The sequence below is a fragment of the Hetaerina americana genome, unplaced genomic scaffold (assembly GCF_022747635.1).
Source record: "Hetaerina americana unplaced genomic scaffold, ioHetAmer1.1.p SCAF_10, whole genome shotgun sequence".
NCBI classification, from domain to species: domain Eukaryota; kingdom Metazoa; phylum Arthropoda; class Insecta; order Odonata; family Calopterygidae; genus Hetaerina; species Hetaerina americana.
In genome coordinates, this window is record NW_027286070.1 from 73,231,752 (window position 1) to 73,246,562 (window position 14,811).

A 14,811-nucleotide genomic window follows, 5' to 3' on the forward strand; every position below is an offset into this window, starting at 1 on the left:
TTCGGACTTACGACCATCTCTTATTTACAGATTTTATTTCTTTCCCTGGCAGGTTTGCAAACACTTTTACAAGATTGGATCCCTGCATGCACAGTAGCTCCAAACTTAAGCAAAAGGAGTCACTTTTTTATATTTATCTTCGTAAATGAAAACCTTCCATGTGGTTTTTTCTATTTCAAACCTCATGGTTGTAATGAATTAAGGTTGTTGTGAAAAAGCTTAAACAGTTTCATTTTTAGATTGTCAAAAGCCAACCAAAATCTCAGTGACAAACAATTTGATTATATTTTCCTATTCACACCAAAAATTAACCATATATAGTAATCCCATACCTCCATCAATACCATGGGCCATTCAACTCGAGAAAATCCAGCTTTTACATATCTATCAGGAACCCTCCTATGCCAATATTGTATTTAAAAGAAGTAAAACATTTTTTGCACTCTATAGAGTATCTATTCACCTACATAAGTAAAGTTTAGAGTTGAAACCAAATTGGGTGCATTCCAAGTATATAAATATCAGCAAAACAAAATTCATATAAAGTGAACATGTTCAATTCATAATACTTTGAAGTGGATTGATTTTTCTTTTTCTTCAGCAGCAATATTTCAAATTAGGATAGGTTTCTGATAGACTGTGGCACTAGGCACTACCTCTTTCTCTAAGCTCAAACTAACAAGACACAAAATATCCATAAACCCTGTATTAACAAAGTATAATGACTAATTAATTTAAACTGCATACTTTCTACTTCTACTAATTCATTCAAAACACCTACTCTCTTCCTGTCTCTACCTTGCTTTCACAGCATTTGCCCCTCCATCACTGTCTTCAGCATCCCATTGCCTCTACGTATATCCACAAGCACTGCCTTCTTTCAATTTATCCCAAAAGCCATTTACTTCTCCTATCATGCCTAGAACTTCATAATTTGTCTGAGAGCAAGGGTCTACGCACATTGATACACCAGTTCCCATTAGATCCCTGAAGGTACCAATACTGTGCTCGGACGAATATTGAAAGGGTGACCTGCATAATGCAATGCTCTTGCCCCACGTCCGCAGGTAGCCAGGACATTAACTATGGGTTGGCATAATTGACCAAAAACTGGGGCTCCTGTCAAAGGAGCCCCAAATTAACAAGCATCTATGATCATATGGTTTCCTTTCCACCCATTTTATTTTCTCCATTATTCTCCAAACTCACCTTTCAAAAGACTCCGATCTACACTTGTCCTCTCCCCTCAGTGACCAAGTTATCAAGCTATTAAAAACTACACTCTGCATTATGATTATCACAAGTCTTTTCTTTATGTATTTGCTTAAGTTGCCTCTCATTACGACCACTGCTTCGTAAAATTTTCTTCTTTTAATGCCCTCTCTAATTTTCCTACCTTCTAATGATGAATACATACTAATTCCATGGTGTCAAAACAACCGGAAACATTACAGATAACTTCCCTTCTGAGCAGTCCTGATGCACAGATTAGAAAACTTAACACTCTCCCCAAAATCAAACTCCAAAATCATTCAATTGATTTCATCTCTTTGAAATAAGTCTTTCCAAGGAGTCATTTCATCAATTAGAGATCAGAACAATTAAAATAATAAATAAATGCTAATCTAGAATGTGCACAAGTAATGCAACAATGCTAAAATAAAAAGAAATATGTATTTTGAGCCTGAAATATGACTAACTCTTATGTTCTCTATGATGATGACTCTGAACTAATCTAGAACTCGTGGTGTGAAAGGAAGCATTACCGTTGGAGGAAAAGAGTGTGTACCTCATGACTTCCGACATCATTCCTCCTACATTGAACAGGAAGTGGCCATGATGGCGGAGTTGACGGCACGTGAAACTATGAAAGTGGCCAGCCAACTGAAGATGCCCAGAGATGTGTCAAAGGAGCAAAGGGACAACACGGTGAGGCATAGCAATCTATTAATACCAATATCCAAATACGAACTAATTGTTTACACAATTCACTTATTCAATAATATTCCTCTCTTATCAATAAGTCCTCAAAAATTACATAAGGCAGATTTTGGCGGCAGTAAATGGATACTAAGAAGGTCTTTTGGTCTCCCATTTGGACAACACTGATGATAAATGAATATTGTCGGGGTATACAATTAATAGTTGATATTATATTATGAGATCCTGAAGGATGATGCCAATATTCAGAGTTTGCTTGAGTGAAGGCACAAAAAATACAAATACTGCATGCAATATTTTAATGTCCCAAGTTCATGAATCATGAATGAACTCTTCATAATCTATATCTATGAATATATTTCTCTTCTATATAATGATTCCAATATCTGTCCATTGCTTACGGTTCCCTCTCTGGAGTATAACAGTCTAGCACGATTGGATAAACAGAATATTTTATGGATCTGTAATTTAATGTCTCCGGATTTGGAGGGAGCATCTTTATGAGGAGGAGAAAGCTATCCTTTCTAAAGATACTTGCTAAAGTATAAGGGAAATACCAGAGGAAATAAATATTCCATTCTCAGCTAAATGTAGAAAGCTAAATTGTCATTTTTTTCCTTTTAAAAATTCCAAATCGAAATCTTGTAAAGGAATCAATGGTAAAAGTTTGTCTCATAAACAAACATTGAAAGGTTATCACAAGTATAATGTATCCCATTCTTACTAATAACATTTTAGCAGTGATGTCATAATTACTATGATGACCTTTATTGACAATGGTTGAAGCCAAAAGGAAGATTTTTGGGTTGTATTTACTTTGTAGTCTGCCTTTATGCATCAAAATTTCTATCAGAGTAACCCTTTGGCCAAACTAGTAGCGGTTAACCATTCCCTATGTTCAAATGGATATTTGGGAACAGAGATAATTTTTGCTTTGTCTTATGAGTCTGAAATATTGAATTATAGATCCAATGAAGTACTTATCTATTTTGTAACAGAAGAAGTTTAAAGAGTTATGTATCTTCCATAAAAAGTGAGCTGATGACATCAATAATGCACTCCTACTTCCCAATTGAAATCTTGAAATGAGGAGTTTTATTCCATTTAATGCCTTTCCTTTGATAATAAATACCAACTATAAGACAATTTTATGCAGTCACTAAATAACATTGTATGAGATTTTAAGGGTCAAACTCAGCAGAGGGCTTTGAATAAATTACCAGCAAAGCAAAGTTTTCTGAAAGCAAGTTATAGAATTGAATGCATGAACCCGGAATGAGTTTTAGATGGAAACATTTGAAGGTTTTAGAACCTTAATTTAAAGTGATACACAAAATGAATAACACTATGTATAGCATGCAAGCATGTATGGGCACTGAAATACTAATCTTCATATTACCTTGGGATGTAGTAGAAAGAGTTTCCAACTAGTCAGCAATAAAGTGTTGCAAAAGTGCTAATTTCTTTAAATAAAATGAAAATACCTGCATTTTCTTTATACCTGTGCATGCCCACTGTTCCAAATTCTCTGTGTATTTTGGCATGTCAGAGTTATAAATGTGATTCATATTAATTCCTTTCTTCTGAGGGTATATTTGTATATATGAGAGCATACCTATTGATGGTATTCCCAGTGGATGCAGATGGATTTCTTGCTTACTTGCCTGGAAGTGGTCATCCAACAATGTTAATTTCCATGATTATCTTCAAGGTAGCGCAAATAGTGGATCTGCTCAGCCTTGAGGAATGTCTGGGAACAAAAGTATGCAAGCTATCTGGAGGAGAAAAGAAAAGATTGTCCATTGCAGTTGAATTGGTCACCAATCCGCCAATTATGTTCTTTGATGAGCCAACAAGGTCACTAGAAATTATTATTATTGTTATTACTATGTGATTGATGCATTTTTTTGAAGTGTTACCTTTTATAACATATAAATACAGAAATATTTCTGTCAGGCTTATGAAATGACTTATTAAATGTTAAAAAGGGAATGATCGAACATAATTCATGAGCAAATACATAGTTTGAAAATAGTGCCAATTGGCCTGCTTAACATTTTTAATCACCAAAGAATAAATCAAATGAAAACCCATATATGCCAGTATATAAGACACCTTTTGTCCAAAATTATGGTTTGAAATCAACCGCATCTTACATGTAAAGATAAGAATTCCTCGGGTTAATGTCCAATATTGAATGTAATTTTTACCACAGATGGTCAGTATTACTTATTTTGACTCCATTACATTTACTTATACATGTTTCTTGCGTCTGAGATGTTAAAAGAGGTGTAAGCAAGATATCCAACAAACTTGATCATATTTTATCACAACTGATCTCTACAATGTGCTCTTCTCATGGCATGGAATAATTTGTTCAAAAAATTTTACCCTTTTAAATTACCCCAATAAATTGCCCATACTTTTGCACAGACTATTAAAAATTTTTCCAGCTTGCGCCCCACTGAAATGAGGCTGTATCTTTCATGTCACCAAAGAGTACTTTCATTAAGTATAAAGTTTCTTATTATCTGTCCATTACTTATAATTTCAATGATTTCTGTGTTAGCAGACTGAGATCCATCATATTTCCAGTACTTCTTTCAAATTCAACTTAATTCCATTGTTTCTGATTTTAGCCAACGCCCTTTAAATTAATGATTATTGTTTGTGAAATTGGTGGGTTTTGGGTGGGAAATTGGTGGGAAATATATGGGTTTTCATTTGATTTATTCTTTGGTGATTAAAAATGTTAAGCAGGCCAATTGTGAAATTTTCCATGGTATGAGTTTAGATAAGAGTATTCATAGAGCCAAAAATTCATTCAAAAATATGTACAGATTTGATCTCACTGTGCATATCAATGGAAAATCACATGATCCCACTCTATTGTGTTAGAGACCTTCTTAGAACAGGAATCTACAAGAAACATTTCTATGATTCAGTGTTGAGGGCGAACCATTAAAATAAAATTACTGATATTATTTTAGCAAGGCAAATTAGGCTAATATAATTAATTATTTTTTTTTAATTATGTAAAAGCATGTCAGCTGTTGAAATTATTTTCAAAAGTATACCTATTATGAATATTGATTTGAAATTTTTTTTATTATTCAACATTATTCATATTCTATTCAGAAATATCATGTCTTTAGATTGCTGGTCAATATATCATTTTGAAATTAATTTATTTGAATGCAATGGCTATATTCTACCAATAATAAGAATGATACATTTTTGAGTGTGGATGCTATCATTACAATAATATTCATTTAAGTTAAGTGTGCATTTATCATATTATTTCTTTATAGACTTCATAGTTTGTAATGCATTGACTTGAATACTTACTCACTTTATAGTAATTTGGACAGTGTGGCCTCGCACACCATTCTACGTCATTTGCGGTGCCTAGCAGATAGTGGAAGGGTGGTCATCTGTGTTGTACACCAGCCCTCCTCGAAACTCTTTTCCATGTTTGATGATTTGTTGGTACTCTCCCATGGAGAAGTCATTTATCATGGAGGCATCACCAGACTTATTCAGTTCCTCAAATCACATGGGCTCAACTGTCCTGATTTCTACAACCCAAGTGATTTTGGTAAGAAATAATTGCCTAATGATGATGTCCTTTTGAAACCAATAATATAGGGGGTAGTTCATTGATTGATTTAGAAAATAATTTATTCACTTATTTTCTAAGCTTAGTCCTTTAGCTAGGGTAGTCTTATCTTGCACCCGAGGGAAGGTGATGGAGAGGGTCCCTCCCTTCTGCAAGTAAAGTCAAAGCAGGTAGTAAGCCACTATAAATCCCTGGATATCTTTCTTTCTTCACATCCCTAAGGTTGGCCATTTTAGGATGCATCTCATGGACTTACTATAAGAGCTTTAAATTCTAGAAATCATTTTTTTAAATTGTTAACACTTGTGTATAAGGCATAAGATAATTACTTTTATTTTGATAATATAGTCAATTCGGCACCTGAATACAATGTATATTGATTTTCAGCCAAGTGTTGTATGCTAATTGGAAGAGGTGAACAGTTGGAAAGATTGGTTGAACTTGTAAGAGTAGAATTCCTAATCAGCAAGGGAGGAAAGTTGGAAGAGGTGATTTATCTGCAACCTACATGGGCAGCACCAGAATGTCCAATATCACCTGTTCTTTTCAATATATACACAAAAGTAGTGCTAAGGAAGACATGGAAAGGGCTTCCAGCAGGAATGAAAGTAGGTAGAGAATCCATAAAATCAGATTTGTGGGTGATTAGCAGTCCTGTCAGATAAGGGGAGACAAACATTTATGAGTGCAATAGAAAATCAGTGTGATAGATGTTGGAGTAACATCAACATAAACCGAACAAAAGTTTTGAGGTTTCTGGGAGGATGAAAGCTCAGTAAATGTTAAAATCAGAGGGCAAAAAATAGAGAGATAGAATAGTTAAACTATCTTGGAACTGTTTTTGACCAACATGGTCATAGTAGAAGGGAAGTCAGAAGAAGAATTGCATTTGGCAAAGAAGCTTTCATAAGGAAGTGGCAGCTGATGACTCAAACGTTGAGTAAGGATGTTTAAAAAAGTTTTATGAAAACAGTGATATTAAGCATGGTGTTGTACAGCTTGGAAACTTGGTCATTGAAGCAAGATGATTGACCTAGATTGGAGGCTCTTGAAATGCAGGAATTTAGGATTTACTGGTGGGAAATAGGATGTAGAGTTGGTATGGGGTTGTGAAGAAGTGTTTATTGGGATGCAGGGTGTTTTCCTGCGTCCATCTTCCTTATGCAAACATTCTCCCTTCTATCCTTCAACAGCCTTTGATATTGAATTGCCATAATTCCATTTATTTCCACAAAACTTTAAATTCTCCCTACAACCTTCTCTCCTGTTCTACCATGCCTTCAACACGTTTGTTTTTGTTTTATCTGTTCATTTCACTTTCTACCATTTCTAGATGCAATCATATCTCAAAGGCCTCCAACCGACCAGCAAAGTAATATCTATTTATCATTCAAACATTATTGAATTTGGACAATTTGAAAAATGTCCGATAATAATGCTCTTTGAAAATTTAATAGAAATTGAAGGGTGACCATTTGATAACATTATATTAGCATCTAAAATACATTTTATGGAAACTTATATGAATAAGGATATTTGGAAATTTAATTTTTGAGATGAGTCTCTCCTAATTTGCTCTTGTAAGTGGATATGAGATCATGCTTGCATGTTCTCAAATACCTCACAAATATAGGCTACTAGAAGTAGCTATCTTAAGCTATAATAGCTATTAGATTTAAATAGTATAGAAGTAGCTAATGTCCTTCAAAATATTTATGCATCCAAAAATATTTCCTTTTAGTTTTTCATTTGGCTCAATATTAATTTATCTCCGTGGATCTCAGAAAAAGTGCTGAAGAGATTATTAACAATTGCATTAACTAACATGACTGCTGATAGTCACATTCATTGCATGGAATAAATATTTCATACAGGTGCTCACTTAAAATTTTATGCTGAAAGTATTGAGATGGGACTGAAACAGTCAGATTTTGCTGTGTTTCATATGGCATGATAAAATACATAGAATTCATTTTACTGATGATGTCCTTGCCATCTTTAATTAAATGGGTATCACAATTTGAATGCAAACCTCTTAGAAATACTGGAAAAAGTAACTTCTCGACATCTTTATTAAAATGTAATAGTTATATCCACAAAACTAAGAAATGTATTTTCAGCAATTGAAGTGGCTTGTGGTGAGCATGGGGGCAAAATGGAAGAGTTGGTGCGTAGCGTGAAAATGCAGTTAGAGAAAGAGCTTGAGAAGCCATCTAAAGAAATTGCTAACCCAAATGGCACTGCTCCAGCCATTTCAAGCAACAACAGTGAAGATGACAACATGGAAGAGGAAGGAGGAGAAATGACAGAATCACTTCTCTTGACAAAAAGAAATGGTAAGAAAAATATTTCCACAGAAATTCCTAGCTGACATGATAGATGCAACCACTCCTAAACAGAAATTTGCATTTCCCAACCGTAATTTGACAATAAGCTTGTAAAATGATGGCAAAAATAAATCTCTCTCCTCAGATATCTTGAAAAATCTCTGCAAATCTGTGAGGCACTTGCCCAAAAGAGATTTTGGGTCTCCTCACTAACTCTCTAGGAAAAATCTACCCCATAAGCACTACTTCCTACTCTAGCAAATCAAAGTCCCAAATTGTTTCTGAGACATTCTTTGACCAGAAGTTAGTATTGGAATCTCTATTCCAATGCATAAATAAAAATGATCAAAGAATAAGATGTCCATTTTGTGATCAAAAATCACTGCTCTTGCCAAAATCTGGACTCAATTTACAGAATACATGGCTCCCTTAATACTTTCCAGAGTGACCTGTTCATTTAAAGATAATATTAGTTTATAAAAATGCTAAAAAGAAGAATCAGTAGGTGTAGGCATCATTTTATAAGTTATATCGCAGTAATAGTCACAATGAGGAATTTTCAATCTGGGCAAAAGATGGGACACTATCAATGAAATGGAAATCATAATAATAAAAACTACATCTTCATTTTATTGATGAATAATTTATATTTTCACTTTTTTAACTGGAATTTCTTAAGAACAAAATATTTTTACCAGAAGAAGTGAAGTCATGAAGGTGATAAAATTTGAAATCTTCTAATCTGTTGTTTTTAATGAAACAAATGATCACAATTTTGTAAAGCAACTACATATAGAAGAACCTTGATTCATAGGGGATGGAAAAATAAAGAACTCAGTATAAGTCAAAGCATTCCCTTTAAATTCAATAAAATGAAGGATATGGAATTACTAATAAAATGTTTAAAGGCATCCTATGTGAGGATTTGGTCCTGTCTTTATGTATCTCAGAAATCAATGGTAAAGCATGGTTTTGGGTTGTAACCCATTGTAAGTGGTTATACATGTATATTACAGAAACATTTCTAAAGCAGGAATCTATCCAGAATAGTTCTTTGTGTAAATTAATTAAAGTTTCAATCCATTATTAAATAAATCTATTCTTAAACTCTTACATAAAAAAATGCTTACTACTCATAATGCTGAAGACGTAATATTTTTTAAAATAGAAAAAATTGTTTAAAAAATTATTTATTTTCATATGGGTGAGACAAATGTGTCAGAATTTTGGACAGAGATATCTGCCACCATGTAATCCAAAGCATATCAGAATTCTCTAAAGTCATATGTCTCTAAAAGGGTAATTTTTCTGGGGAATGGTTGGGGGTTTGCTATGGATGCTCAAAGATTTTATGGTGCTCCTAATGGTCTCATTTATTGCCCTTTTAAGTCCTATGGCAATAATATTATGGACTTCCTTTTCAAAAATGCATATGAAAATTTTAATAAGGGCATGGCATCTTTCACATAGAGAGTGAGGAAACAAGAATTCTTGGTCATCAAACTTTTTCCTATTCTGAAATAAATTTAATTGAAAATACCTTATTATATTTTTCAAATGAACCTATACTAAGTGTTTTTGAATTGTATGTTTCTTAGTGAATATTGCTCTCTTTCTTTGATATCAAGTGAATTTATATTTAAATAATATGAAGATTTTAAAATGAATGAATTGCACAGTCCATTTGGAGAACATTATGAGTTGTCAATTATTTTGCTGTAAAGACATCTTCATTCCATGTTAATATTGTTCTTACAGATTCAACAGCAGTTACTATATCAGATGATCAAATCTGTTTGAAGCCACTGAAGGGTTCCCAAAGTAATGGATTATTAATCCATGGCTATAGCAGTGAGGAAAATCAATTGGAGTCTCTGCCTCCTACAATGGCAACCCAGATGAGTATCTTATTGTGGAGATCATCAATTTGTACTTACAGAAATTTGGTGAGAATAATTGATTTGTCGAGTTAAATGTCCTCATAAAACTATTGTAGCAGGTATTCAGCCAATTTTAAGAAAGCATTGAGATAAATCATTTCATATTCAATTGGCTCTGTAAAAAGGAAAGGTTTTCCCAAATTAGATGAATTAAAAAGAGCTGGTCTTATTTGCAAAATCCAAACCCCAAACACAGCCCTCACAGCCATGTAAATTGTGTGATGTGCTGGTAAAGTTTTTAGATAAGCTATTCTAGGCTTAATATGTATGAAGCACTCAGTCATGCATTTATCCTAAGGCCAAAACTATCACAAAAAGCTCTTAGCATAAACCATACTGAACAAACATCATATAAAGTTATCCCTGATTAGAAAATATGACATTTCCTCACAGGTGAAAGACAATTCTGTCAATTATGAAGTTGATTAAAAGTCAATGTATATTTAACATTGGATAACTCTTAATTCTGTTGATGAATAGATTAGTCAGCCAAACTGTATCTACATCTACACAATACCCCACAAGCCACCACATGGTGAGAGGTATTAGGTAACCACCCATAAACTAGAATCAAACCACCTACAAAACCAAATCATGTCACCTCTACACAAATATTAGTTTGCTCATTCACTCGACAAACCTTAATCACATGAAAAAAAGTGCTTACATGAAACAATATTTAATAACAGGATGCATGCATTCAAACCATGCTGTGGCACTATTAAATAGATGGATCTATTAAATAAAAAGAGTAACATTCAGGAAGAAACATGCAAGATAGCGACAAATATATACACTATCAGTAATAATTATCTCCTATGCGATGGCTGTCATATATGATCCCTAATGGCTCGAGGAAAAACTGACATTTCAAATCTATTCGTTCCACAATGAATCTCCCTGATTTTACATTGGTTATCTCATCTACCATAGCAAGAGGGGGTCTGTAATATGTCCTTAACATCCTCTGATAAATAACCTGCATCAAATTTAAGCGGTAAATTTAACCTGTATTTAAGCCTGTGGTCAACTAGTAGCTCCCATCCTAATTCTTCCAATAGTGTCGTGACTGCTACCTTGTTCAGAACAACTTTTCACAAACTTAGCTGCTCTTCGTTGCACTCACTCTAGTTCCAAAAATTAATCCTACTTCATGAGGATCCCACTCACTTGCAGCATACTCAAGGTGGGGCCTAATCTAACTGTATAATAACAAAGCTCCTTGACTCTTTCACGTATTACAATTCCCAAGTATTCATTTTATGAATCCTCACTTTTTATTAGTGAGAAAAGCAATCCACAAACTCACAATTTCTCTGCTTCTACTACTTTTATTAAATGTTCCATAAGATTGCCTTAATCCTTTGTAATCAGCCTGGTCAAACAAGTAAAGTTTTCATTTGGGTTTGTGGTTTTTCATAGTTATCAAGTTAATTTTAACTAACACTATTCTGTGGTCATTAAGTCCATCAAATGTGGCTGTATTTAGGACAACTTCAGATAAACTTATGGCTTCTAGATCAATTTAGTCAATCTGGTGGGTGCCAGTAGTAATTGGTTTTTACGAATGTGATGTGAAAACACGAAACAATGACTGGCATGACTCCTTGTCCACTGCTATGAAACTAGTTTTTACAGTCCAGTAAAATGGATGGAAGATTGTATTCCCCTCTGATTATAGTTTTTTCATTTTATAAATGGGTATTAAAACTAGTGACCTCTCTTTCTACTTCTAAAATTGATGTTTCTCCAGAATCAGGGGGGTCTGTAGTATGCACAAATGTAGACCCTTTTTGACCGAGGGCATTTTATGGAACACCAAACCCTTCCAAACTACTATTAGGGAAAGCCTCACTTCTACTTTTGCGAATATCTTTAACAGCTATGGACACTCCTCCCCCCAATCCTATTTTTTCTGTCCCTTCTGTAAATTCTATAGTTCCTAGGAAAAATCTCCCCATCTGCAATGCCTTGAGATAACCAGCTCTAAGTTCCTACGGTTAGATCGGCTTTGATACTTCTAATCATGAGGTAAAATTCGGCTAATTTGTTTTTCAAACTTAAGCAGTTGATTGTCACTATGGATATAAGTATATTCTAGATCAATTAATTGGGATTTCCTTTTTTGATGCTACTTACTCTAGGAGTTATATTTACCTGCTCATTCTCATGTGCTAAGCCTAATATTTCATTGCATATGCCGTGATTCTTGTTGCAGATATTTTGTGAATGACCCATGTAATGTTTAAGTAAATTTCCACCAGTTGACCTATTGTCTAATCTACCAAATATGCTAAACTCTCCTCATATGCTCCTGTTGGTAACTGTAAAGTTCCTAAACTCCATAAAAGTAGTATTGTTTCTAAATATCAGACCCATGGCATTTATTAAATAAACACTCTTGTGAAATTCATAACAATTTGGATTGCATCCTCTGTAGAATTAATGCCTTAGAACTAATACTGTTGATGCAAAGGGCAATGAAAGATTTTTTCTAATATGGAAGCCCAAAAATTGTAGACAGATGTTATGTGAAAATTCTTCAAAGGTCTTTCACCAGGTCCAGTAATGCTTTAATGGCTGATTCTGCCTCCTTCCTCAAAGCAATGAGTCGAGAGGAGAAGAGCCAATTCCCTAAGGAGTATAGCAGAGATGGTCATTGCAATTTAGGCACTCGACACGGTGGAAAACCTACAAAGGCTTCAAGCTTAAACCTTACAAAAACCTGAATCTTACATTCAACACTATTTCAGGCTAATATTTAAGTACTTAAAAATATAGGCACCAACATTTACCATGGGAAGGAAGTAGTAAATATACAATTTATCCCCTTTGTTCATAGAATATAGCTGGGAAATCCTGTTTATCACAGTTATTTATTAATGAAATTGGGCTCTGTTGTCACCTCTTAAAGTAAGAGGTTGATAACTTTAGTTTATTATTCAAGTTCATTCTTTAACAGGTATTTAATGGTAGCATATAATTTAATATTATTTTATGTTTGAATAGAATCATGATACCCTAATGCTAAATAGTTTTATTTCTTCATAACTCAGCAGAGGGGTAAGAATAGGACAGGGCTGTTGGATGGAATGATTGGAGCAAGAAAGTATGTTGGAAATGAACACGGGCTCATTGTAGCTTCAGATGTGAGTTGGTATCATAGGGGAAAAAAGGAAATGTATTACTATAGGTATAGGCTGTGTCCTTCCTTCAAGGCTGCCTTAAAGGGTAGAATACCAATAAATAGCAAAATGCACGAGAACAAAACCAGAGCTACACTCAGCACAATATTGTTGAGAGAACTGAAAACAATTGCATGATTGGGTGAAATACCAACAATTGCTGTCAATCTCTCAGTATTGCCATCATGCTCACGATAACATGAGCCCATATAGTTTATTGTCATATCTAATATAATAATTATTGAGCTATTTTATAGTTCGACATAGCTTTACCGGAGCATCAGACTGGTATTGAAGCAGATGGCCTCTGATTGACAAGAATGACTCCTTTGATGTAAGCACTTTGTTTCTTTAATAACTAGCTCATGGTTATTTATCATTGCAGTACCTGACCCAGCTGACAATATTCGGTAACCTATTTGTTGGACTTCTTCTTGGTGGCATTTTTTATGATATTGGTGGTGATGCCGCCAAAGCTCCCAGCAATGCTGGCTGTCTTTTCTTTTTTCTTCTGTTCCTGTTTTTTGCAAATGCGATGCCAACTGTTCAGACATGTGAGTACAACGCACACGCTTTCTTATCATACATGATTCTGCCGTGATATTTCACTGTGCATCTTATTAGTCTTGCAAAATGGTTTTCCAATTAATTTTGCAAAATTTTAGGCTTGCTGTATGAATTCAAAATTGTACCACCACTTCTGTTTCTTTATCTATCACTTTCTTTGGTTTATTTACATGCTCGCTGAGGCAGACCCTGTTGAAATGCCAGTTGTTATACGTCAATATCGAAATGGATGGTTTTCTCTGAAATCCTATTTTATTGCCAAGTGCATTGCTGATGTTCCCATGCAAGTGAGTATTCACTGTGTCCTTAAATTACCAGCTTTTCCTCCCACAATTAATAAGTACTTTTGGCATACTAAAAATAGTCCCTAATTAGGATGAGTTTCCATGGAGAAAATTAATATGTATCTATTAGCCTCTTATAACTCTAAACTCTTTCAATAATGACAAATTCCTCTTTCTGTCAGAAAACATCTGTTTTCTCCACTTTGCATATTCACCTGTCAAAAGATGTGTTCGTCTACAGTGAGATTAAGTTGAGAAGTAAAAGAAGTTTCTATTTTCTGGTGCAAGTGCCAAGTTCATCAGTAACAAATTAGGCGAAATTTGAACTTGAATGTACCTCTTACTATCAATATTCCTCTAAATTTACACTACTAACTCATTTAATTCGTAGCACCATCACCAATCATTGTAGTAGGGTTTCAAGATCCATGGCCACCACTGAGCTACTTATAAAATCAAGTAATAGATAATGAAAGCACTGACTCTCAGAAAAAGATCCTTCATGATCACACCCATGGTCATTGCTATAACTAATACATTATGAGCAAATAGTGACCAGATAGTAATAATTGGGAATTTCATTGCTGTAGTGAAATTGAGAATAATATATATCGAGTAGCATATATATTTTTTTTTTTTTTTAGGTAATCTACCGATTAAGGTAGGTTTTTGGATGAACACAACTACCAACAAATATTTTATTACTCCTAACTAAACACAAAATCCATCATCCTACTCTATATCAGGTCCCTCTTCATCTCTGAGTACTTTCTTCCTCCCTTCATCCCATCCAACATCCCTATCCTGTTCCTTCCCTTTCCTCTTTTGCCCAACATTCTACCCTCTATCACAGTCTTCAACATCCCACTGCCGGTCAAAACACCCTTCATCCACTTTTCCTGCCTCCATAGGATTGCTCCCAACAAACCCCTCTCTTCGCCCACCATA

The 14,811-nt window shown here is 34.3% G+C and overlaps 1 protein-coding gene across 1 annotated transcript in view; it reads left to right on the top strand.

Annotated features, from left to right (window-relative positions):
• Nucleotides 1-14,811, top strand: part of LOC139699204 (ATP-binding cassette sub-family G member 1-like) — a 90,076-nt gene that overhangs the window by 60,140 nt on the left and 15,125 nt on the right. Inside the window, exons 3-9 of the mRNA XM_071598166.1 lie at nt 1,740-1,929; nt 3,653-3,798; nt 5,301-5,539; nt 7,681-7,896; nt 9,646-9,833; nt 13,398-13,566; nt 13,766-13,866. Of these exons, the coding sequence (XP_071454267.1) occupies nt 1,740-1,929; nt 3,653-3,798; nt 5,301-5,539; nt 7,681-7,896; nt 9,646-9,833; nt 13,398-13,566; nt 13,766-13,866 (1,249 nt within the window). The remainder of the gene's footprint in view (nt 1-1,739; nt 1,930-3,652; nt 3,799-5,300; nt 5,540-7,680; nt 7,897-9,645; nt 9,834-13,397; nt 13,567-13,765; nt 13,867-14,811) is intronic.